Here is a 23,902-nt window from a genome sequence, read left to right as displayed (position 1 = left end):
GTTTATCCATGTGCCTGTGATGTGACTGTGCATTTTCACCCATGAGGAGAAGATGTGAGTCTATTTCTCCACACCTGAATCTGGACTGGTCATGAAACTCGCTTTGGCCAATAGATAAAAGAGCTTATGGTGTAGCTAAGATAGTTAAACGAGAGAGTGTATGTGAAGTACCTTGCACAGTGCCTGGCACATAGTGAAACCTGGTTAAATGGTAGCGATTATCATTGAGAGTGTGCGTGCTATAAACACATGTACCACGAACAGGTACACAGTCATCACTTCCAAGGACTTGGGTCTCCATATGTTTCCCTTGCCCTTCTCTTCTCCCCTCCTCACTCACCTACTTTAGGCTGGGCTCAGATGCTACCAACTGATGACATTTCTAGCTAACAGGCTTGAACAAAGCACACTTGGGTTACAGTTCCCCAGAAAGCAGGAATTAACTGGTTCATCCATGGGTTCACCATAATCCCAAAGAACTCCAGGTCCACCCACGAGTTAAGGATGTTTATGAAATAATCTGTTAGGGGCTAGTTTAATCTAAAATACCCCCCTTGGTATTATGCTAAATGAAATAAGACAGAGAAAAGACAAATACCCTATGATTTCACTGATCTGTAGAAACTAAAATAGAAAACAAATGAAAAGACAAACAAAAAAACAGAAATAGAATCGTAAACACAGAGAACAAACTGGGATGGTTGCCACAGGGAAGGGCACTGGGCAAATGGGCAAAATAGGTGAAGGGCATAAAGAAGGAAAAACTTCCAATTATAAAATTAATAAGTCACAGGAATGAAAAGTACAATATAGGGAATATAGCCAATAATATCATAATAACTTTGTATGATGACAAAAGGTAACTACACTCATTGTGGTGAGCATTTCACAGTGTATATATGTGTTGAATTGCTATTATACAGCTGAAACCAATATAATATTGTTTTATCAGCTATACTTCAAACAAATAAATGAATGAAATAAGATAAAAATAATGTATCTACTGTAGGTAATTTTGAAGCCACATTGAAGAACTAGGAAAACAGTCACAATTTATTGAGAGCCATCGACTAAGCACTTCATATGCGCTATCTCATTTAATCTTCACAGCAACTCTCTGAACTCCAGAGATAAATTCTAAATTGTTCCCCGATTTACAGATGAGAAAACCGGGGCTTGGAGATGTGAATGATTTGCCCAGCCATGAGGAAGCTACCACTAGAAAAATAAATAAGAACTGGTTCTTGTTCCCCAATCTTCTACCACCAAAGACCTCTTCTATTTTCTCTTTTCTCTGTGGATTCCATACTTTAAAAGTGTTTATTTATCATTAACAGCACTATTAGTTTTAAAATATTAAAACTGATCCCTGCCTTGGGACATCTTGAATTGCTGGAGTCCCTGGTCTCAAACAGTTAACTAACCGCACCTTCTCATTTTGCAATTTAAGAAACAGAAGCTCAGAAAGGGTCAGTGATTTGCCAAGGTCACACTGCTCCCACGTACAAGGGAAAGCACTAAAATCCAGGTCTCATGACTCCCCATAGGTGTTTATTTTTCCACTACAAAATTCTGCCTCTGGAACATGCACTAATCACAGGGACAATTTGAAATTGAATCACCAGTAGGAGGAGATAGAATTAAGGAAGCAACCACTGAAAACATTTGTCACGTATTTAAAATCTTCATGCCAGTGGCTCTGTGTGTGCAACAAAGCTTAGTGGTTATTTGTCCCAAGGGAAGGAGAGGGGAGGCCCCTATTTTGTTGCTATGTAGATTAGAATAAAGGGAATAAATTCATGACTTTTTAAAGCTAGATGATGCCCAAAGCAGATGAAAAATACATATAAAGATCAGCTGTGTGTTATTGCAGAAAAGGGTTTCATTTGAGGATTGATTGCAAACTGAGAAGAACGCCAAACTGTGCCATAGTTCTTTTTCATTTAGGGCTTTCTTTATATGATGACATCATGCCCTCCAGCTCGGTGCAGTAAAGGCGGGACCAAGAAAGCTTCATGCAGTACATGGGACAGAAGCAGGACTTGCAAATACAAGGTCCATTTGAGAGCTGTGTGAGGCCTTCCCCCGGGAAATCAAGGCTGCTGAGCTCCCATTCCTCAGCCCCACTAATGCTAGTTCTCTGGGGTCTATGGGGACAGCTGAAAGGGAGGAGGGGAGGAGAAAGGAAATAACCATTAATGTTTACTGGGCACCTAGTTAGTACATGACAGGCAGTGGACTAGGACTCAGAAGAGATGAACAAATTAACTTGACAGAAGCAAAGCCCAGACAGAGTTCTGACTGCACCAAGAGGCAGTGGAGGGCATGAATGCAGCTTGACAGCTGCACTGCTTGGGTTCAAAACCTGGCTCCACCCCTTTCTGCTTGTGTGATGTGAGCAAGTACTCACCTCTTTCACCTCAGTTTCTCCATGTGCAAAATGGTTATAATTGTACCTATCAAATAGGGTTATTGGAAAAGTAAAATTATTTTGTGAACATTTAAAGAATATATCTAATACTCTTACACATGATCATGGCCAGTTAACATTAACTAATACTACATTTATGAGGAAATCAAAGCTTAAAGAGGTTAAGAAATGTTCACAAGTGTGTCCAAGTTCACAGTTGAGAAGGTGCTGAGCTTGACATTCTGACTCCATGACCCTCTCTCTCTCTTCATCTTGATGCTGCTCAGACTGAGTTGATGGGACAGAAGCAGCTTGTCCAGGCCACAAGTCTCATTATGCTCCCTAGTGAAATCCCCCTCCCCGCTCCCCACTGGCCCCCAGCACTAACCTGCATATCTCTACTCATTTCCCTCAAGAGTAGTCTCTGGGACCAAGCCACTGACTTGCAGACAGAAGTCCTAGCTCTCTTCTCTGCCTTTGTCCAGAATTTCCTGGCACGCCATGTAGCTGTCCCCACTCACACAAGCCCCAAATGCATGGTAGTCACCAGATAAATCAAGGACTTTACGTAACAACTTTTAAAGGATGTTCACTGCACACAAAGACTGGAAGGTGTGAACATGCAATCTAGAGGTCAATTTCTCTAAGAGAAGTTATTGCTAGTCTCATCAAGAGTCCAGGAATTTGAGCCCTTACTTTGTGTTAATTTTTATTTCATTTATCTGTAAGTAAATCTTAAACTCAGAAACATATGTTCTCATTGTCTACCAGCTCTAAAATGGGTGGTTTGGGAATCCTCAGTATGCTTTCAGGGATTCAGATACCACAGTGGTAGAAGCTGTTATCATCACCGTAGCAAACACTCAAATATATTTATTATGCATCAAACACAATTCTAGGAGTTTTAGATCTACTATCTCATGTCATCCTCAAGACCCACTGCAAAGGGGATCTATCATTATTGCCAATTTACATATGAAGAAACTGAAGCACAGAGCTTTAAAGGGTTTTTCCCAGGCAGTCCTTTTTTCATAAATGCTTCCCTGGTGACCTAAAGGAGTTAACCAGCTTCTCAAATCCCTAATCTGGGGACACAGATGTAGCCTAAAGTAATCGCAAATGTGGCCATGGAAATGATCCCCACCCGAGCCCCATCAGAAGGCATGGGAGATGACTAAATAGCTAGTGGAGATTTTAATCGATTAATATTAAAAAGTGCCAAACAATCTCAGGTTTCTTAAAGTTTTTAGTTAGTGAATATCTACCCATTGATATGACCAAGTGTGATTCTATCCAATATTCACCTGACAGGATGAATTTTAGTTTTAGAGCACATAGTAGACTGCAATACAATTCCTAACTATTAAGTACCCTTCTTATAAAGGATGATCATATGTCCTCATGCAGTATCACGCACCTTGCAGTACATGCCCTCCAATGAGTAGAGTATACTTCCGGCTCCACTAACAATGGCTTGGTCTTGTGACTTGCTTTGGCTAATGACATACAAGTGGAAGTGGCTTATTCCAGTTCTGAGCAGAAGCTCTAGCAACCACTGCTGGGTCCTACGAGCTTTCTTGCTCTTTTCTCCTGCCCTGCAGGCAGCCTATCCAAGGCAGCTGTTGCTCCTCTAGCCTGCATCCCAGAATGATGGTGGCACCTGGAGCCACAGCCGACCCTCAGCTACTTGTAACATGAGTGGGGACTATGCCTTTGCTATTGAAAGCAACTGACACTGGAAATTTTTGCTAGCAGAGCATAACCTAGTGAAAGCTGATTGATACAGAGCAGGACCTGAAATGATCCTTAAACACTTGAAGATGTTTGCTGGTCATCCCCAAACTACACAAGGTTCTGCAAGCCAACACTGAGCTCCCCAGTGCGTTAAGAGACACAGAATCCTGTTAAGGGAAAAGGAATTGGAAAAGGCAGAGGGGTTGTGTGAAATAAAGTGTGAGCAAAGAACACATCTAAGAAGCACAGTGACTAAGCAAAAGCCACCACCAAAGGAGGAAGGGCATAAATAATAGAGGACACCACCCTAATGAAGCATCCCTGTACAAACGCACCATTACAATAGGGACAGGGGACAAGGAAACAGAAACAAATAAGCATCCACATGCCAAAGGATTACCCAAAAGATGGTTATCAATAAAGACAAAAAAATAAAAAACAATTCAGATTGAGAGAGACCAAACAGTGGTGAGAGGAAATGTGAATGGTGTTGTCTTGAAAGAAAAAAACAAGTGTGATTCAGACATGTTTCCTGCAGCAAGTCCTGGGGAAAGAGCCACCATCAGTCTGCTTTCCTCTTGGGATCAATCAAAGGACCCAGTTAGGAGCCCTGAACTTCCTGAGATGTGGCCACTTCCTTAACATATTTATGATTATATGTCCTTGCCAAAGCCACGAGGCCCCAGTGTTTTGCGTGGGCAAAACATAAGGGATATTAGATACTTTTCACAGCAACACATTAGAAACCGGGCTGATGTGCAGGCCCTGCCTAAAGAGTGATCAGACCAATGTCTGTCTCTGCGGTGAGACTGCAGATTCCTTTCTCCTCCCACACCAATTCTGCTCCCACCGGAAACATGAGCACTAAAGATTTCTTCCTTCGTCTTTGATCTTAACATCCCAGAAGACAGCCCCTTCCACTGCAGTGTGATTACACTGAGCAGCTGCTAGAAGGAAAGCATGGTGAGGTGGCAGCTCCTGGGGGGAAACAGCCATTCCAGTTGGGGGCAGCCCCCTCCAGAGTCCAGCATGCCCCTGAAAGGGGCCACGAACTGTGTCCTCGGCCTCCCAGTGAACCAGTGCTCTGGACCCTCACTACTCAAATCATGGTCTGGGAGCTGGCAGCATTGGCACCCTCTGAGACCCTGTTAGAAGTGGCAGAACCCCAGGTCCCATGCCCAACTGTGCTGAATCACAACCTGCATCTTAACACGATCACCATGCTGCCTACATGCATGAAAGCTTAAGAGGCACTGCAACACCCTCCTCCTGAAGCAGGCGTACTGCGCCTCTGACATGTGTGCTGAAGTGGAAATATAAGTTAAGGCTCCCAGGTATAGCATACTAGAAATTTAGCTCTAACACCCATCAGTTGTGTGACCTACAGCAAGTCACTGGACGTTTCTGAACCTCAGTCTCCCCCTCTGTATATTGGGCATAATAATGCCCGTATCAGAGGGTTGCTGTGAAGATCAAATGAAGTAAAACACATCAACAGTAGAGTAAATGCTGACAGGTATTAACTCCCTTGCTTGCTGGCCAAGGGAAGGTTTTGCTGAGGGGTGAATGCCAGGGCTAAGGAGCAGGATAAAGATACTTGAAAGAAATCAAGGCAGAGAGAAGGCCCAGCAAGCTATCTTTGTCATGGCAACACTAGCTTAACTGGAGTGTTCCTACCTGGCCCTCCATGGTCACTGCTCTGTCTTTAAAAAAGCAGAAGTGCATTCAGAAAGGAGCTGGATAGCTAGGAGTTGTGGCACACAAGGATTTACTTTCAGGACCTCTCAGCCCACAGCTTGCTAATTATTTAACAGATGTGCATGATTTAGCAACTACACAGCTAAGTCTCTCAGATGCAGTGGCTTTTTTCACTCCCATCCTGACACTTACAAGAAAATATCACCCCAAACACGGTTCCCTCAGCATATATTAAAGCCTCTCAACCCGACATCTGTAAAGGAATTGCTGTCCTGTATACAAAGCATCCCATAGACAATAGATTTCTCTAAAAAAATCAAGATGGGCTTTCAGGACAACTGGTGTCCTATAAACCTGACATTTTCATTAATACAGAATTTCAAGTGCAGACTAACCTTGAGCCCCATCTCCCTAAATTTCCTTCCAGTCAGGTATTGAATGTTTTCTTTTTTCACCAGTGTGAATTAATTAAGTTCTCCTTTTGGAAAGGAGAAGAGGGGAAGAAACAAGCAGCCCACGACCTCTGTCCACAGACCCGTGTGTCTGCTGGAGCTGTAGCTTCATCTCTGTAGGCACTGGATTTAGCAACCACGTGGCCTGTCGTACCACAATGAGGAGAAATTTTGGTCTGGAGATATATATGTGTTTGTTCGTGCGAGTCTTTTTCAAAGAGAAGAATTCAGCTTCTACTACATTAAACTGCAGTGACCTAAAGGTACTTCTTCTCACATCAAGGTGGGATGAATTTAGGTTTGGTGCCAGTTAATGAATATGATTCAAATGGAGAAATACCAAGGATGGGCAGACAGAGAATTTAACAGAATCACACCTCTTTTGTGTAGGGAAAGAGCTCTTGTTACAGGCACATAAGTCTCCTTCCCCCATTATATAGAACTCTCAGCTGAGGTCAACATAAGTGGCGTCCAGTCACCTGTTGCCCCATTACAGTACATGGGATGATGCCCACAGGCCCTTTAGAGACCCACCTCACAGCCACCCCCTTCCCACTACAGGGAACACTTGGTTCCAGTGCCCAGGGAGCTCAGCATGTTTCCACCAATGGCACATCCATTAATCTTATATTTGCAAACGGTCAGAGTCCATCACATGAAACCCCAAAGGTCAACAGGCTGGCTTCCCTGCCTTTTCTGAAATGTGGCTTCAGCATGAATGTGTTTCATCTTTGGACATTCCTCTCTTGGAAAAGCACCCTGTATTTTTACTCAGCCATTTTTTTTTTTGGAGATGAACCCAAGCCACCGAACTCTCAATGAGACCTTCCAACTATCTCTTGAAAGTATGGACCTATTTTTGTTCCTGCAAATACTACTGGAAGCAAAGGCTTGGGCATCTGAAGTCTATGCCCAGTGCTGCTTCATATCAGCTGTGTGTCCTTGGGGTAAGGCTGGATATTACCTCTCTGGCCTTGTTCTTCCCATCTGTGACATAGCCATAAACACAAGTCCTATCCAAGGTTGATCGAATAAGATCATGTAGGTGAAAGCAGTCACAAAGCACAATACTGTGTCTTGAATTAAAACAGCAACTAGCCTGACTGCTTCAAAAGGCTCAATCCATTTGAGACGGAGAGAGGAAGTGAAAGAAAAAGAGGAAGTGGCCTTGCTAGTCAGATTCTACCACGTGGTCTCAAGTAACAGTCATAAATGGCTTGGCAGAGTTTATGTTATGATAGTCTTAACTTAGCAGCAAGGCAGCTTCACATTATTTGCTCAGATCCTTATTTTTAAATGAGCAGAGCACCGTCTCTGCTGTACTCAACAACCCCTCAGGAGCACAGACCAAGAGACCTGAACTCTATGCTTGGCTTCGTTAAAATTTTCTATGAGACAAGTTAACCTTTCTGAACTCCTGTCAGTCTTGAATTTTGGTGGATTTCACCCAGAATTCAATGTGCAAAGATCTACCAATGAACTTGAAAATATTTATACCTGAGGCCAGCATCACTCTAATACCAAAACCAGGCAAAGACACCACAAAAAAAGAAAATTACAGACCAATATCCCTGATGAACATAGATGCAAAAATACTCAACAAAATATTAGCAAAGCGAATTCAAAAACAAATCGAAAGATCATCCATCAAGATCAAGTGGGATTCATCCCAGGGATGCAAGGATGGTACAACATTTGAAAATCCATCAATATCATCCACCACATCAACAAAAAGAAAGACAAAAATCACATGATCATCTCCATCTCCATACATGCTGAAAAAGCATTCAACAAAATTTAACATCCATTCATGATAAAAACTCTCAACAAAATGGGTATAGAGGGCAAGTACCTCAACATAATAAAAGCCATATATGACAAACCCACAGCCAACATTATACTTAATAACGAGAAGCTGAAAGCTTTTCCTTTAATATCAGGAACAAGACAAAGATGCCAACTCTCCCCACTTTTATTCAACATAGTTCTGGAGGTCCTAGCCACGGCAATCAGACAACACAAAGAAATAAAAGGCATCCAGAATGGTAAGGAAGAAGTCAAACTGCCCCTGTTTGCAGCAGATATGATATTGTACATAACAAACCCTAAAGAATCCACTCCAAAACTACTGGATCTAATATCTGAATTCAGCAAAGCTGCAGGATACAAAATTAATACACAGAAATCTGTTGCATTCCTATACACTAACAATGAACTAGCAGGAAGAGAAATCAGGAAAACAATTCCATTCACAATTGCATCAAAAAGAATAAAATACCTAGGAATAAACCTAACCAAGGAAGTGAAAGACCTATACCCTGAAAACTATAAGACACTCTTAAGAGAAATTAAAGAAGACACTAATAAATAGAAATTCATCCCATGCTCTTGGCTAGGAAGAATTAATATTGTCAAAATGGCCATCCTGCCTAAAGCAATCTACAGATTCAATGCAATGCCTACCAAAATACGTACAGCATTATTCAATGAACTAGAGCAAATAGTTCTAAAATTCATATGGAACAACAAAAGACCCCAAATAGCCAAAGCAATCCTGAGAAGGAAGAATAAACCAGGGGGGATTATGCTCTCTGACTTCAAGCTCTACTACAAAGCCACAGTAATCAAGACAATTTGGTACTAGCACAAGAACAGACCCATAGACCAGTGGAACAGAATAGAGAGTCCAGATAATAACCCAAGCATATATGGTCAATTAATATACAATAAAGGAGCTATGGATATACAATGGGGAAATGACAGCCTCTTCAACAGCTGGTATTGGCAAAACTGTTCAGCTACATGCAAGAGAATGAAACTGGATTATTGTCTAACCCCATACACAAAAGTAAACTCAAAATGGATCAAAAACCTGAATGTAAGTCAGGAAACCATAAAACTCTTAGAAAAAAATATAGGCAAAAATCTCTTGGACATAAACATGAGCAACTTCTTCATGAACATATCTCCCCAGGCAAGGGAAACAAAAGCAAAAATGAACAAGTGGGACTATATCAAACTAAAAAGCTTCTGTACAGCATAGGATACCATCAGTAGGATAAAAAGACAGTATGGGAGAATATATTCATAAATGACATATTGGATAAGGGGTTGAGATCCAAATTACATAAAGAGTTCATGCACCTCAACAAACAAAAAGCAAATAACCCAATTAAAAAAATGGGCAGAAGATCTGAACATACACTTCTCCAAAGAAGAAACTCAGAAGGCCAACAGGCACATGAAAAGATGCTCCACATTGCTAATCATCAGAGAAATGCAAATTAAAACCACAATGAGATATCACCTCACACCAGTTAGGATGGCCACCAACCAAAAGACAAACAACAACAAATGATGGTGAGGATGTGGAGAAAGGGGAACCATCCTACACTGCTAGTAGGAATGTAAACTAGTTCAACCATTATGGAAAGCAGTGCGGAGGTTCCTCAAAAAACTAAAAATAGAAATACATTTTGACCCAGGAATTCCACTTCTAGGAATTTACCCTAAGAATGCAGCACTCCAGTTTGAAAAAGACAGATGCACCCCTATGTTTATAGCTGCACTATTTACAATAGCTGAGATATGGAAGCAATCTAAATGTCCATCAGTAGATGAATGGATAAAGAAGATGTGGTACATATACACACTGGAATATTACTCAGCTATAAGAAAAAAAACAGATCCTACCATTTGCAACAACATGGATGGAGCTAGAGGGTATTATGCTCAGTGAAATAAGCCAGGCAGAGAAAGACAAATACCAAATGATTTCACTCATATGTGGAGTATAAGAACAAAAGAAAACTGAAGGAACAAAACAAGAGCAGAAGCACAGAACCCAAGAATGGACTAACAGTTACCAAAGGGAAAAGGACTGGGGAGGACGGATGGGAAGGGAGGGATAAGGGTGGGAAAAAAGAAACGGGGCATTACGATTAACATATATAGTGTGGGAGGGGGGCACGGGGAGGGCTGTGCAACACAGAGAAGACAAGTAGTGATTTTACAGCATCTTACTATGTTGATGGACAGTGACTGTGAATGAGTATGTGGGGGGAACTTTGTGAAGGGGGGAGCCTAGTAAACATAATGTCCTTCATGTAATTGTAGATTAATGATACCAAAATAAAATTTAAAAAAAAACAACTACCTAACTGAATCTACTGGAAAAAAAATAACAAAGAAAAACTGAAGGAACAAAACAGTGGCAGACACCCAGAACCCAAGAATGGACTAATGGTTACCAAAGGGAAAGGGACTGGGGAGGATGGGTGGGAATGGAGGGATAAGGGGGAAAAGGGGGCATAATGATTAGCACACTTAATGTAGAGGGGGGACATGGGGAAGGCAGTATATACAGAGAAGACAAGTAATGATTCTATAGCATCTGACTATGCTGATGGACAGTGGCTGTAATGGGGTATGTGGGGGGACTTGATACTAGGGGGAGTTAGTAACCATAATGTTGTTCAAGTAAATGTACATTAACGATATCAAAAAAGAAAAGAATATTTATATCTTTTGCTTCATTAACTACATATCTGAAAAACTGTTTCAAGGACACAATCCTGAACAGAATAACATGTTTTAGGTATAAAGATGTCTGTTACAGGTGTAATTAACAAGAGCAATAAAGGAGGGGTAATCAAAATGTTTAACCATAGTACACCATCTGTATTAAATTGCATGCCATTATTTAAGGTATTGACTTGTAATACAATTCAGTAACACAGAAAACTATTCAATAATGTAAGTAAAACAAAAATCAGCATACCAAATTTATGAACATCCTATATTAGGTCCTATGCACAGGAAAGAAAGACTAAGAAAACTATTTGCCAAAATATTGCCAATAGACATACCTCCATAAAAGTGGGTAATTTTTAATTTTTATTTATTTTTCCTAAAGTTTGTAGTTCACTTTTCAATTTTCCTGTATTTCTCCAATTTGCTTTAATATGAATTATCCTATAAATAAATGAAGCCTACAACATATCAGAGGTTGAAACAGAAAAAAAGTCCGAAGTCATATGCTTTTGACGTTAAAGATTTATTATTACTATAATAGTTTCAAATATAAAGGTCTGTGATTAAAACAGCAGTTTTCAAAGCAAGAAATCACTAACAGAAGAGTATGGCTATAGAATGCTGTGTTTAAACAGGTGGAATCCTGCCGCTTCTTTCCACACCACTGCCTGCAGTCAGCCAGGGAGTGCCCCATGTGACTGTGACGTAGCCATCAGGGTGGCCAAGCTTAAATCTTGCTGACACCAGAAGCCCAACAAAGGGGGACAAGTAGTCATAGCATGGCCCAGTGTTGATGAGATTCATCAAAACAGTCTACGTAAACGCTAGTGTCTGAAACCCTGGGAGTGTGACTCGGTTTGTACAGCCATGTCATGCTTGGTCAGAAGGCTATTTTGGCATGAAATAATTCCACAGAAGTGAGAAATACATTTACCCTGCAATAAGGCTCAGTGTGACCTAATGCTTTGGAGAGCTATTAAATTTTTTAAATGTCTTAAAAGCCAGCTGTGGGATGGCATTTTGATCTGCATCCATCACAGTGAGTTTATGTCTGGATTTTTTTCTTGGAGACTGGACCCAAGAGTGATGGCACTTCAGGCCACAGTCCAGGGATTTCAGCCCCCTGGCAAACATGTGATCAGTCACAAACTAATGAAGGTGCTTTGTTCCATGCATGGTCTTATTTCAGGGTCTTATAAAGCAAATGCACAACAATAGAAGGAATATTTAACTACAGAATAAAATTCTCCCTCTATTTATCTTTTTCTATGACCTGTACATATTTCCTAAGGCCATGCTTTCAGTTTGCCTACAACCTAAAAAGAAAATAAAGAAGAAAAAAGTTCTCTTAATAATTTGGTAAATATTCCAAAACTAAAACTGTGAATCAAAGTTTAGGCTTATATTAATCCACAAGAATCAGCTTCAATATTACTCACCTTTTCCTGAAATAATCCGGCCCTCTAAATGGCAGTGGCTCTGGGAGACTGTTTATATTGTAGCTGCCAAAGGGTGAGAGGATCCTACCCAGTATTTCAGCCAGGAGATGTTACATGCAAACCAAGCCCTGGTGCTAAAAGCCAGGGAGAAGGTGCAATGATTCCAGAAGTAGAGCTGTAATGTACATGATGACTACAGCCAACATTGCTGTATGATAGCTAGGAAAGTTGTTGAGAATAAATCCTAAGAGTTCTCATCCCAAAGAGAAATCTTTCTCTCCTTTTTTCTTCTTTCTTTTCTTTTTATTGTCTCTATATGAGAGAATGAATGCTAGCTGTGTGTACTGTGGTCATCATTTCACAATATATGTAAATAACCCATCATGCTGTATACCTTAAACTTATATAATGATGTATGTCAATTATTTTTCAATAAAACTAGGGGGAAAAAAGCAGATAATGGAGGCCAGAGGGCTATTGTCCCCTTGCTTCCCTGGAGAGGGGCCCAGGAGCACTGCCTTCCCAGGGGAGCAGCTGGGCACATGTCCTCTCAGACATATTCATGATGGAGCAGCTGATCTGTCCACCTGCCGTGACCCTTCTGTCTTCCCAAGCCAGGTGCTGACCTAGCCAGCACCCACTAGCTAGAGAAAACATGCATGAGAGTGCAAAACCGAGCAAAGCATTCATTCAGGATGAACTTCTGCCTCTGTTTTTTTCCATGTTGGGGAGCAAGAAGCAAGCATGCACATTTCTCTTTGCACCCTTCAATTAATTGATTGATAATGTTTCCCAGAAAAAAAAAAAAGAGGACCTTATTAAATTAGTGGGCCTCTTTTTGAAAAAGCCACTTATTCTAAATGTTCTGTTTTGTTTTGATTTTTTTTTCAAGTGAAGGAAAGAAATGGTTCCTGTGACTGGGAACTCTTCCATAAAAACCTTCTGAATGATTGAAAGGCCATCAGTGGGCTGCCTCTCCCTCTCAGGCCATCCTTAGGGATCTTATTTTACAGGCTCCTGGTCACTGCTACAAGTTTTCTGTGGAGTCCAGTTCTTGACTGGGGTTGGGAGTGAGGAGCAGAGTTTCTCACATCTTGTACAGGCTACAAGCCTATTTATGCCTCCTCCCAGCAGGCTCACATTTTTAGCACCATCACTCTCCGTCCTGACTCATGATCACTTGTAATAAACCATGACATTTCACATATCTGGCTTCACTTAAGAATGAGGTCTCCTATGCAAGAGACTTTTCCAGACTACCAGAGCTTACCCTCCATGTAGCAATTTCCTTTTGATTCTTTTTTCTATTTTAATTATCTGAGTTGGAAATTTTTTGGAAATTGCTTGCTATAATCTCCTTACACAGGACACTGAGCTTAAATGATCTTCCTTCCTTGATTATTCAAGGTCATTACTGTGAAGACCAGTGGGGTAACTTTACCCCAGAGGCTGTGCAGATATTTAGCACTATTTACCCCACACCAGATGGAATAGCATCTTTGAGGGCCTGGGTCTATTTCTTAGAGATTCTGTTTGATGCAGTTTTGTTTGTGCAATTCCTCTGATGTAAGTCAGCAGCAATCACAGCCTTTGGCAGCCTTTTCTTCCATCACCTCTCTGAGAAAACCAAGCTTAAGAATAGTCTGTCGAATGCATATTAAGTCACAAATAGTCTCAGAGATAGAATTGGGGGGTTTTCCAGTAAGAAAAGAACTAACTTTAAACATATATTTTCAATAATCAATTTTACCTGCCTAAAAGCAAAGCTGCCTTTGGCATAAGTCCATTGTTCCGGAGACATGGGGTTGGCTGATGTCACCAGATAAACGAGCGCCACATACGTGAACTGTGGGTGCTTATCATTCATGCCAACCTGGGTTTGGAGAGGATTTTCTTCCATGCCTTGCCACATTTCCCCCCACTACCATCCCTGAATCCATCTATCCCTTTCTTTTCTTCTTTTTCCTTTGCAATTCCACCTCCACCTTCCTTCTTTTCCATTTTTCTCCTTTCCCTTCTTCTCTCCTTTGCGTGCCCCATACAACCTGCAGTTCCCTGGCCACTGCTAAGCCAGTAGGCTTTAAAGCAAATGTAGGCTCAGCGCAACTGAGCATGGAGCCCTAATTCCAGCTCTCCTCCTTGCTAGCTGAGTCACCTGCGGTGTCACCCTAACCTTACAACCAATTGACCAATCAAAGGAATCCTTAAGATCTCCAGCAAAAGGAGAGGAGAAAAACAATGAAGAAATCTGCAAAATCCAAAGTGTGCTATCAACCTTGGTGGGTAAATGAGGGATAATCTCACATTTAAAAAAATACATTCTCATTATTAAAAATTCACTGAATTTTTACACACAGTATTTCCAATCAACCTAACAGCTGGTCACACACCCTATCTTCCAAGTAGTTTACCAGTCTGATTTTTCTATCACCTGGGCATTACAGAGAGAAATGTCTCCCAACTTATTCAGCCAAATCATAGACAGTCTAGCCCTACGTTTCTCTTTTAACAGGTTCTTAATAATATTGGTTGATTACTCAGTTGTCTGAATGTTTTTAAAATAAAACAGCACAAAGAAATGAACCCTCTTGGTCAAAGTGAGCCAGGCATCCACCTCCTATAAGCCTGTCAAGTTGATCACTTTTTTAAAAATTGGAATATAGCTGTTTACTTTTAATTTAAAGAGAATGAAGTGTTCGAGGAGATCTGGTGGGCAGAGCCACTTTCTATATGAGGGACAGAGTCTTGGAATTGTAGTCAGGTGATCTGGAAGCAAACCCAGGATCTGCTCTTTATTGGCTCTGGAGCCTCAGACAAACCTCTAAGCTCACTGAGCCTTAGTTTCCTCAGCTGCAAAGGGAGACTAATACCTTCCCACTGCCCAGATGAGGGGTCTGACTCAGGATGATTCATCAGGTCTGTAGTGCCAGGGTTGGACAGAAATACCAATGAGGCCAGTCTGGAATGTCTTCACTTTCCGCTCAAGGACTCTGAAATTATCACTGGTCCAGAGGCAGCAGCAGAACAGGTCGGGCAGATTGGTGTACTGGTTGAGTCTGGGGGAGTCCAATTTTTAGTCTTTGAACCACACAGAGGAGGACCTAAGGCTCTAATGGGCTCTGTTTGCTGATCTATCCAAAGTGGTTTTTTAGAGGCATTCAGCGCTCCATTCCCTTTCCCTGACTCTCTCCTATCCATTCATGCTTTAATTCAACCAACAGTTACAGATTCCAAGCAGTCATGTGTAAAACTAGGCTCCTCATTTTGTACTGACCTTTTGTGTGAAGTACATAGCGATGCAAAGCACTCCATGGTGTTCCTTGACCTCAATGTTTCTTGCCTCCTTCCAGTAAACTAACCTGGACTCCTCGTTGTATCACCAGTGCTTCTTCAGATTCAGATCTCTAGGCATCTGCACCTGTCCATCCACTTACACACTTTTACTGAGCTACTACAATGTGTCATCTTTTGTGCAAGATTCTTGCCTTATGGGCTTCATTCATTCTAAAAACACTTCACTCTTTCTGTGCCTCCCACAGTCATGGCTCATAGTCACAAGAAGTACCTGGAACCTGTAGCAGCCGAAGCACTGGGTGCTGGATAAACTGGCCTCTGCGTCTGTTCCTTGTCCAGCTACTGGTCCCCATGTGCTGAGAGAATGTCTCCCAGTCACCCTTCTCTAAGGAACGTACTTACGTATGCCCTGGCAGGAAATGAAGTAGAGAAGATCTCTGTCCAGCAGTCATGAAGACTGATGGCAAAGTCCAGACTGATACAGCCCACCCTGCTGGTTTTATGGATTTCATCAGCACTGATGAGACCGGACAGGATTTCTGTCTCATCTATGACGTCAAAGGTGGCTTTGCTGTTCACAGTGTTACACCCGAGGAGGGCAAGTACAAGTTGTGCAAAGTAAGGAAGATTCTTGTGAGTACAAAAGGAATCCCTCTTCTGGTCATACTCAAACTATCTGTTACCCTGATTCCTCATCCAAGTGAACGATGCCATTCTGATTGATCTGGAAACTGACAAGATTACCAACTTCAGCCAGTTTGATGCTGGTAACCTGTGTAGGGTGACTAGAGGTGCTAACCTGGGAAGAATTGGTGTGATCACCAACAGAGAGACATCCTGGTTCTGCAGTATGCTTTATGAAAGATGCCAGTAGCAATAGCTTTGCCAGCCAGCTTCCAACATTTTTGTTAATTGCAAAGGCCATGGATTTCTCTTCCTCAAGGAAAAGGTATCACCTCAGCATGGCTGAAGAGAGAGCCCAGAGACTGGCACCTAACAGAGCAATGGGTAAAATGATGTCTAGGTGACATAATTGGACGGGTGTCTGTACTTAATTAACAATAATATGGCATGATTAATTGCAGAAAAAGAAAAAAACGGAACTGCACCAGGCTCTGGAGAAACAATGGTGAGCAAAGTCACACACAGACCCTGGTTCTTACTCCTGCAAATCAAATAAGCATGCCCGATGGAGATATGACAAGCTGAAATAAGTAATCTAAAAATGTGACCAAAAAATGTGACTTGGATTCATGAAATGGGGATGTATGATGGGAAGGGATCATTTAGCAAAGGCTTCCTTTCTTCTTCATCTACTCTGAAGAGATAACAATTATTTAAGCCAAAGGGAGCAGGAGAAGAAGCCAGAAGAAACTGAACAGCAGACCAGGCCAGATCTCAGGGTCATGCTAAGAGTGTTATCTGTTTCCTGACAGCAATAGAAAGTGCTTATGAGGTTTTGAGGGAGGGGTGGGTGAGATGCAAAAGATGCTTTCACAACCACCTCCCTGGTAGTAGTGAGAATGGGTGTGCAAGAGTCTGGTTAGCCCCCATCGCAGTTATCCAGGTGACATGGAGACTACCTGGGGATGTGGTGGATGGGGAAGGCAGTTTCCAGCTGGAGAAACTGTATGAAAAATAATGCTACTCACTGAGATAAGCAACTACAGAAAAAGACCAGCTCAGGGTAAATAGAGAGAAGCAGCCATTGTTCCAGGTTCTGTGCTAAAGACACTAGGTACACAATTTTAGCTGTATAATCAACCTGCAAAGTAGACATCATTATCCCATTTTTCAGATTAAAACTCAAGACTGCGTTATCAGCTTAGTTTTTCTAACCCAGACTTTACGGATCCAATTTTTCAGAGCAATCTATGACCAATTAGCCCCTTAACAGCTCTTAAGAAGATCACCTTCCCTGGAAACTAAATCCCAGAGCCACAGGGCTGTTAGAAACAGATCTGGAACACTGCCAGAGGTTTGGTGTAGGTTACTCTGGAACTCGTGGCAGGGCAGCCACATATGATTGTGCAGGTTCCATACTGAAAAAACCCAGAGGGTGTTGGTCACATCCAAGGCCATGTGAATGCTGCCTCTTGCATACGTTCAGCCCTGTCCCTCCCCAATTTCTTTCCAAAGGATATTCCAAACTCCATGACTGTCCCATAAACCCTAAAGTTCAAAATGTATCCTTGACCAAGGCCACACCATGCACTTTGTATCTCTGGTCCCCAGATAGTCTTTCCTCTTTTGCAGCCTCATCCAGACCAGCTATTCCTCCCTCATCCTTTCCTCTGCTCAGCTAGCACTCCTGGGATGAGTGGAAGTAAAGGAAAAGTGATGTGTTCATCATCAAGCCACCTTTGCTTACCAGACAGAGCTCCCTGGACTTATATATCAACCCCCAATTCTTTGATATCTGTCCGAACAAATATTACATAGAAACAAACGGGTTATATGAAAGCTATCCCCTTTTTACCTAGTTAACAGAAGACATTCCCCAAATCACTGATTAAGGGTGTCCTTGCTCACCTGGTCACATCCTGCAAGACCCAAGGTGCTATCTGAATGGCAGTGACAAAGTCTTTACTTTTAAGGCAGACCAATCTACTCTGAGATATACACTGAAAAAGTATGAGTCTTCTCCACAGGCCCTGGGGCTGGGACAATCCACAGTCCTTGGTCTGAAAGCTCAGGCAGGCAGAAACGGAGCTGACTCCAGGACTCAAGTAATCAAGGGCTCTTTTCCCATCAGTCTCAGAGTGGGTGGTCACATCCACAGAAGCACTTTGGATTCCTGAGTTTCCTGCTCATGAATGCTCTGGCAAGAGGCAGTCTCAAGTGTATCAGCCTTTGCTTATGATGGGAAGGGAGCTGATCCCATGACCTGCCATCAGAAACTACTTCTCCAGTGTCCCCATCACTGCTAGTCCTTATGACAGCCCCTTAAAAGGTACGGAACAGTCACTTTAAAGATTCTTTTTATTGTCACACACAACCTTCCACCTATAAAGGAAGTCAGGAAGAATATATTCCTCCTATTCAATCAAGATGATTACAGACATGCTGCAGTGTTTTCCTTTCTTTTGTTTAAACCCCATCCTTTCTATCAAGTCTAATGTGGTTGTTCATTTAGGGTTTTGAATGTGCTTTCTTGTGCCTATGCCACATACCAGGGAGTATAAGTCGACATTTAGGTCACACAGAATTTTTCTTCTCTAGAAGTCCACATACTGACTAATACCCACTGCAGAAATGAGCCCTTCACCTGCAGCTGTCACGGCTGAAGCGGCAGATACATTCCCCAGACTGTAGTGGCAACCCTATCCTCACCCTCTCTTTGAAAACAGCATTCCTGAGACACTGATGTGCCTGTATCCTTCCAGTGGCAGCTGACACTCTCCCAACCCAGCCCTAGCCCACCCCCCACACACACCCAAGGCTGGCTAATGACTACATCTTAGAGCATGTGGGCTGCAGTGACTCCCACCCATTAGCAGCTGTTTGTATTGCATCAGCTGGTGGGGTCCGGGCAGTGGGAAGGGCTCAGCAGCCCGTACACCCTGGCTTCCTGCCAGCCAGAGCACCAGGGTTCTGATCCTCATTGACCACACTTTTGCCCCAAAGTACTTGGGAACTTGGACAATTTACTGCCATCATGAGGTTGTCTTGGCCTGAACACTTTTCCAAGCTGACCACTCTGAAACTGGAGGACATATCCTAAATAACAGCCTAAGGCAGGGAGCCTGAATTCCCTACCCTTCTTCAATTTCTCTTACCATAGAAATGATACAACTAAGAATGACGAAGACAGTGCCGTAGAAATGGTGTAACTAAAAAAGGAAAGCATGGCTACAACTTACAGACTGACCTGCAACTACAGGATGTGATTCCTGTCCCTATTCCAGCTTTTAAAGGGCAGGTGGGAGCAAGCCAGGTGGGCATGGCAGAAGAAAAAGAAAATGTGTTTTCATTCTCATTTCTAGCTCTAGCAGTGGCTGTCCAGATCAGAAACACAGCTGGGTCCTCACATCAGGGGAGTGAAGCCAGGTGAAAGGCATCTCCCTTTGATAACCATCTCTACTGCCTCACGGGTCTTGTTCTCACACTGCTTACTCTACTGTCTTGATGGTTTTTAACAATCATTGTGTCAGTTTCCTATTTGTCATTCCGAATTTGTTAAGAAGGTACTATTTCTGGAAACAGTGCTTGGAAGGAGTGACTACCCACCTTGCTGCCCTCCAGCTTCAGCTAAGGGTTTTTACAAAGAAGTTCCATGCACCCAAGCCTGACCTACCCAGGCAGAAGGCAGAACCCATCTGAGTGCCAGGAGGAAGTAATCTCTGTGAAGCCACACTTGGGGTTTATTTTAGCCGTTGCTGAGAAACACAGTGTGTTCTTGGGAATGAAGGGTGGGTATTAGAAGGGGAGATTTAGGAAAAAGGGAGATAGGATTATGTCAATGTATCTGCCTTAGTTTAAGGACTAGCAGGACCAGCCTGGGATGAAAACCAGAACTGAGAGAGGGCTTCCCCAGTTTCAACCAAAAAAAGCTCCGAACTACCTGATAACAATTAAAAAACATCCCTTCCCCTTCAAAGATTTCTGCTCAACACAGGGCCAGGCCTAGAATAGGACAGCTCCTTCTCTACTCACAATGACAGATGAATAATAAATGCCCCTAGCTGGAAAAAAACGACACACAAAAAATGTCTCCAAAGTTTCGATTACTGGAGTTACTCCATTTAGCAACTGAAAATTCCTCTTGTCTATTGGAATTAGCTAGCTGCAGTGATGATGAAGTTTTGTTAAGTAAGACTTTAGAAGGAACACTGACTAATGTCCACTAAACATCATGCCTATAGAATATCAAAGCAAGAAGTCAGGTATATAGGCAAAAACCTGCATAATAGACTTTTTTAAGGTAGTTTAACAGACCAAAAAATTATCCAAGAAACTGAAAAACTATTTTGCTACATATGAGCAAATGTAAATCTTTATTAACTTCTGATGGAAAACCGCTTAAACATAACACCTAAACTCTATCTAATTCTGGTCTAATAAGGTGTAAGTGAAAACCAACATGATAATTTTCTTCTCCTTAAAATATTTTCCAAAGGATTAGCCTAAGTTTTAAAAATCCTACCATTTTATTGTGAATACACATCTCACAAATGAATGCCATAATTATTGATTTAGTTTTTTTCTGCTAAACAAAGACTATCTATCCACTAAAGCAAAAGCTTATCTGCTACTATACTTGAATGTTGGATGTTAAGTAAAAATTTTATTTATCTAGAAAATGTAATTTGTCAAAGGAAATGTGACACTAAAAGTGACTGAAATACTTTTTCTGTGTCTGAACACAGGAGGCTAATTCTGATCTCTAACAATAAACCTATTCCAAGAAAAAATTAAATTAGTTGTAATTATTCTGGCAAAAGCAGGAAACTAGGAACAGTATTTCAAACCACTTCTTTTTCTTTTTCTTTTTTTTTTAATGATGTAGAGCATTTGCTCGTCTAATGAAGGGACTTGGTAAATAAACGAACCCATTACTTTGAACTGATTGCCCTGGAATAGGGAACTTTTCCATTTGAGCAATTGCTCTTCTGAAATAAGACAAACTTCTTACTTACACCAGACCCCACAATCTAAGTATTTATTGTAAAAATAAATGTCATGGCAATGGAGCAGAGGTGCAGTCTAAAACTGTGTTATCATCGATTGCCATTCATTTTCATCTACACAAAAAGAAAAACTGACTTTCCTTTTTGATCATTTCTCACTCATTCTTTGGTGAAGAACGAAAAGTGCACTTACACTACCGGAAATGCAAGTGAGTTTCTGCAATCAGTATTTTCCTAAAACTAAAAGTATTAAATACAGAAATGATTACAAACATTTTCAGTTCTGAAATGCCCACAAATGTTCAACAATTTGGGAGGCTTAAGGTAAAAAACAAAGTACTTCTATTAGCATTAATCAACTTGAAGGGTCCTTTTAAAGATACTTACAGTTAAATCATTGTAAGAATCACACTTCAATTTGTCCTCCCTTTGTTGTTTGAGGGTTAATGAGTTTACAGTAACAACCCTGCAAATATCCTGCCCTGTGATTAAGACATCACCTTAATACAGGCTTCACATTTTGGCTTCTCTGAAGGTTTAAAGGTTAAAGGCATCATAAACTACGCATTTCTTCATATGCCAGACCCCGTAAAAGGTGCTTTCACTGTTCATTAAATATATTGCTCCCAAATGGACAGAGGCTTTTTTCCTGAGTGCCAAAACAGAAACCCTTCCATTATATTTATTACTGCTATGCTATATTTTGGAAAGCCAAACAATTTGGGATTGGGAAACTGCTAGAATCTGTTTTTCTAGAATGTGCAGCAACTGTGAACATACACAGAGAAATTACAGTTCACTCTTTGGACAGCCATACAGTTAAACACACCCAGTCAACAAGCTGGTGTCCTCCCGGAAGAACAATAGTCTGGCAGATCTCACATCATTAGCAACAGTTGGGGCTTTCCCCTTCTGCCTCTGCCCCAAGTTACAGATCTGAGTAGGGACCAGAGAGACACACAGTTCCCACTAAAATACCCCTACCTCCTGCCAAGGAGCAAGCTCTCTGTGAGGGATGCTTGGGTAAACCGCATTCACACATGACCTTCCTAGTCAGCACCCTGCCTTCCTCACATTACCACCACCTTCAGCGGAAGTACAGTTCTAAAGGATTCTTTTTTTCCTTTTCCATCTACATATAGTGTATCTGCAGAAGGCTGGGCTCTTGTTCACAAGGAGCACCACACCCATTCATCCATCCTCCAGCCTTCGGAAGCAAATTGCAGAGTTGGCTAGATCCGCCTGCCTCCAACCTCAAGCCAAAGGGACCAAAGCTGGGCACACAGGACCCAACTTCACCCAGGCCAGGCCCACCCCAGCTCAGCACTTTGGCGGTGGGGAAGGATTCTGGAGGCAGACTGCCTGCTGTAAGGACCAGAGTTCCAGAAATTCTTTCTTGGGGACAGCCCAAACACCCTGACAACTAAGTAGCAAAGTTGTTTCTATCTCTGCTGCAATGTCCTTTCCTCTCCATTAGCACACGCACACACGCACACAGCTCGCACACACGCATGCAAGCACACAACCTCGCTCCCTCAACTTACCAGTTTAGACTGGGCGCGTTGCAAAAATTCTTCCATGTCGTTGCGAGAGATTTGGGCAGGGGTACCCCGAGGGGCGCCGAGTAAGATCTCCGCCCGGGGGAGAGGAGCCAAGTCTCGGGAAAGTAGCAGGTTGGGCGCAGCGACCGGCGGCTCCCTCCTGCCGCTCGGAGGCGGCTGAGGCTGTGGCTGAGCCCTCGCCTGTCGCGTCCCAGGGCTCCCCGCCCCACCCCCGCGCCCCGCCGTCCGCTCTGGACGCCGGGCTCTGCCCTAATAAGGAAAGTGGGTGTGCCGCCCGGGAGCCCCAGGGCGCGGCCCGCACGCTGGCTGGCACGCGCCTGCCGGGCCGGAGCTGGCGGTGGGGCGGGGGCGGGGGCGTTGGGATGGCGAGGGGCTTCTCCGCCAATCGCAGGGCCCCGCTGCGGCCTCCTGACGTGGCGCGCCGAAAGATGCTGCAACCATGGACAGCGCCCAGAAGTGCGAGCCAAGTGCAAGGGGCTGCTGCAGAGCCAGGCTCTGCCGCAGGCACCGCTGCTGTCGGCCAGGGCGGGGTGGCAAGAAGGGAAAGAGGCCCCCGGAGAGCCCCTCCTCGACCAGCGCCTCCCTGACTGGCTGGCACGTTAGAGAGCTTCCGCAGTCACTTAATAGGCTGGGTCTGCCGGCCTGGCCAGGGAATGCACTCAGCTAGATTTGGGGTGAGGGGTTATTGCTGAGCTAAAAGCAGTACGACCTTGATGGAAAGTAATCAGAAGAGCAGGCTGGGAGGTTCTGATAGGCTGCATCTTTCCTTCTTACCTTCAACACATACCCATCCAGCAACCGGCATCCGCAGTTCACCCCAACTGAGCGCCCTTAGGGGGGTGCCCTGGGCTGACGCATAGGTACATCCTTCTGCAGTCCCCAACCACTGTCAGGCATGTATGCTCAAGTGGAGCTGGGGCAATATAACCTTCCTGCTGCATAAGGGTGGGGGCTTCTACAAGATCCTCAGATAATTTCTATCACACTGAAGTTTAAGAAGTACTGCAATAAACACTTACATTTATAGCTGTGAACTTTACCTTAAGCCAAGGAGTTTTGTTGAGTTACTCTCTAGCCTTACCAGACCCAGGACCTCAGACTTTCTCTTACATCTGGGCTGTGATACCCCTCCTGCCCTTTCACTAACCTC

General features: G+C 42.8%; 1 protein-coding gene and 1 pseudogene across 12 annotated transcripts in view; one reads left to right on the top strand and one right to left on the bottom strand.

The window, feature by feature from the left end:
- The window catches only part of PRUNE2 (prune homolog 2 with BCH domain), a 237,136-nt gene extending 214,183 nt beyond the window's left edge, over positions 1-22,953 (bottom strand). For all 12 annotated transcript variants that reach the window (XR_008996497.1, XM_057498559.1, XM_057498562.1 and 9 more), the window contains exon 1: positions 22,735-22,953. Coding sequence is in view for 11 of the 12 variants with exons in the window: in XM_057498559.1 (XP_057354542.1) it covers positions 22,735-22,770 (36 nt within the window). In the remaining variant the exon portion in view is untranslated. The remainder of the gene's footprint in view (positions 1-22,734) is intronic.
- LOC130682978 (40S ribosomal protein S4, X isoform-like) lies at positions 12,221-16,662 on the top strand (annotated as a pseudogene).
- Positions 22,954-23,902: the final 949 nt, after the last annotated feature.

The sequence above is a fragment of the Manis pentadactyla genome, chromosome 3 (genome assembly GCF_030020395.1).
Source record: "Manis pentadactyla isolate mManPen7 chromosome 3, mManPen7.hap1, whole genome shotgun sequence".
NCBI classification, from domain to species: domain Eukaryota; kingdom Metazoa; phylum Chordata; class Mammalia; order Pholidota; family Manidae; genus Manis; species Manis pentadactyla.
This window is presented reverse-complemented; position numbering and strand designations above follow the sequence as displayed.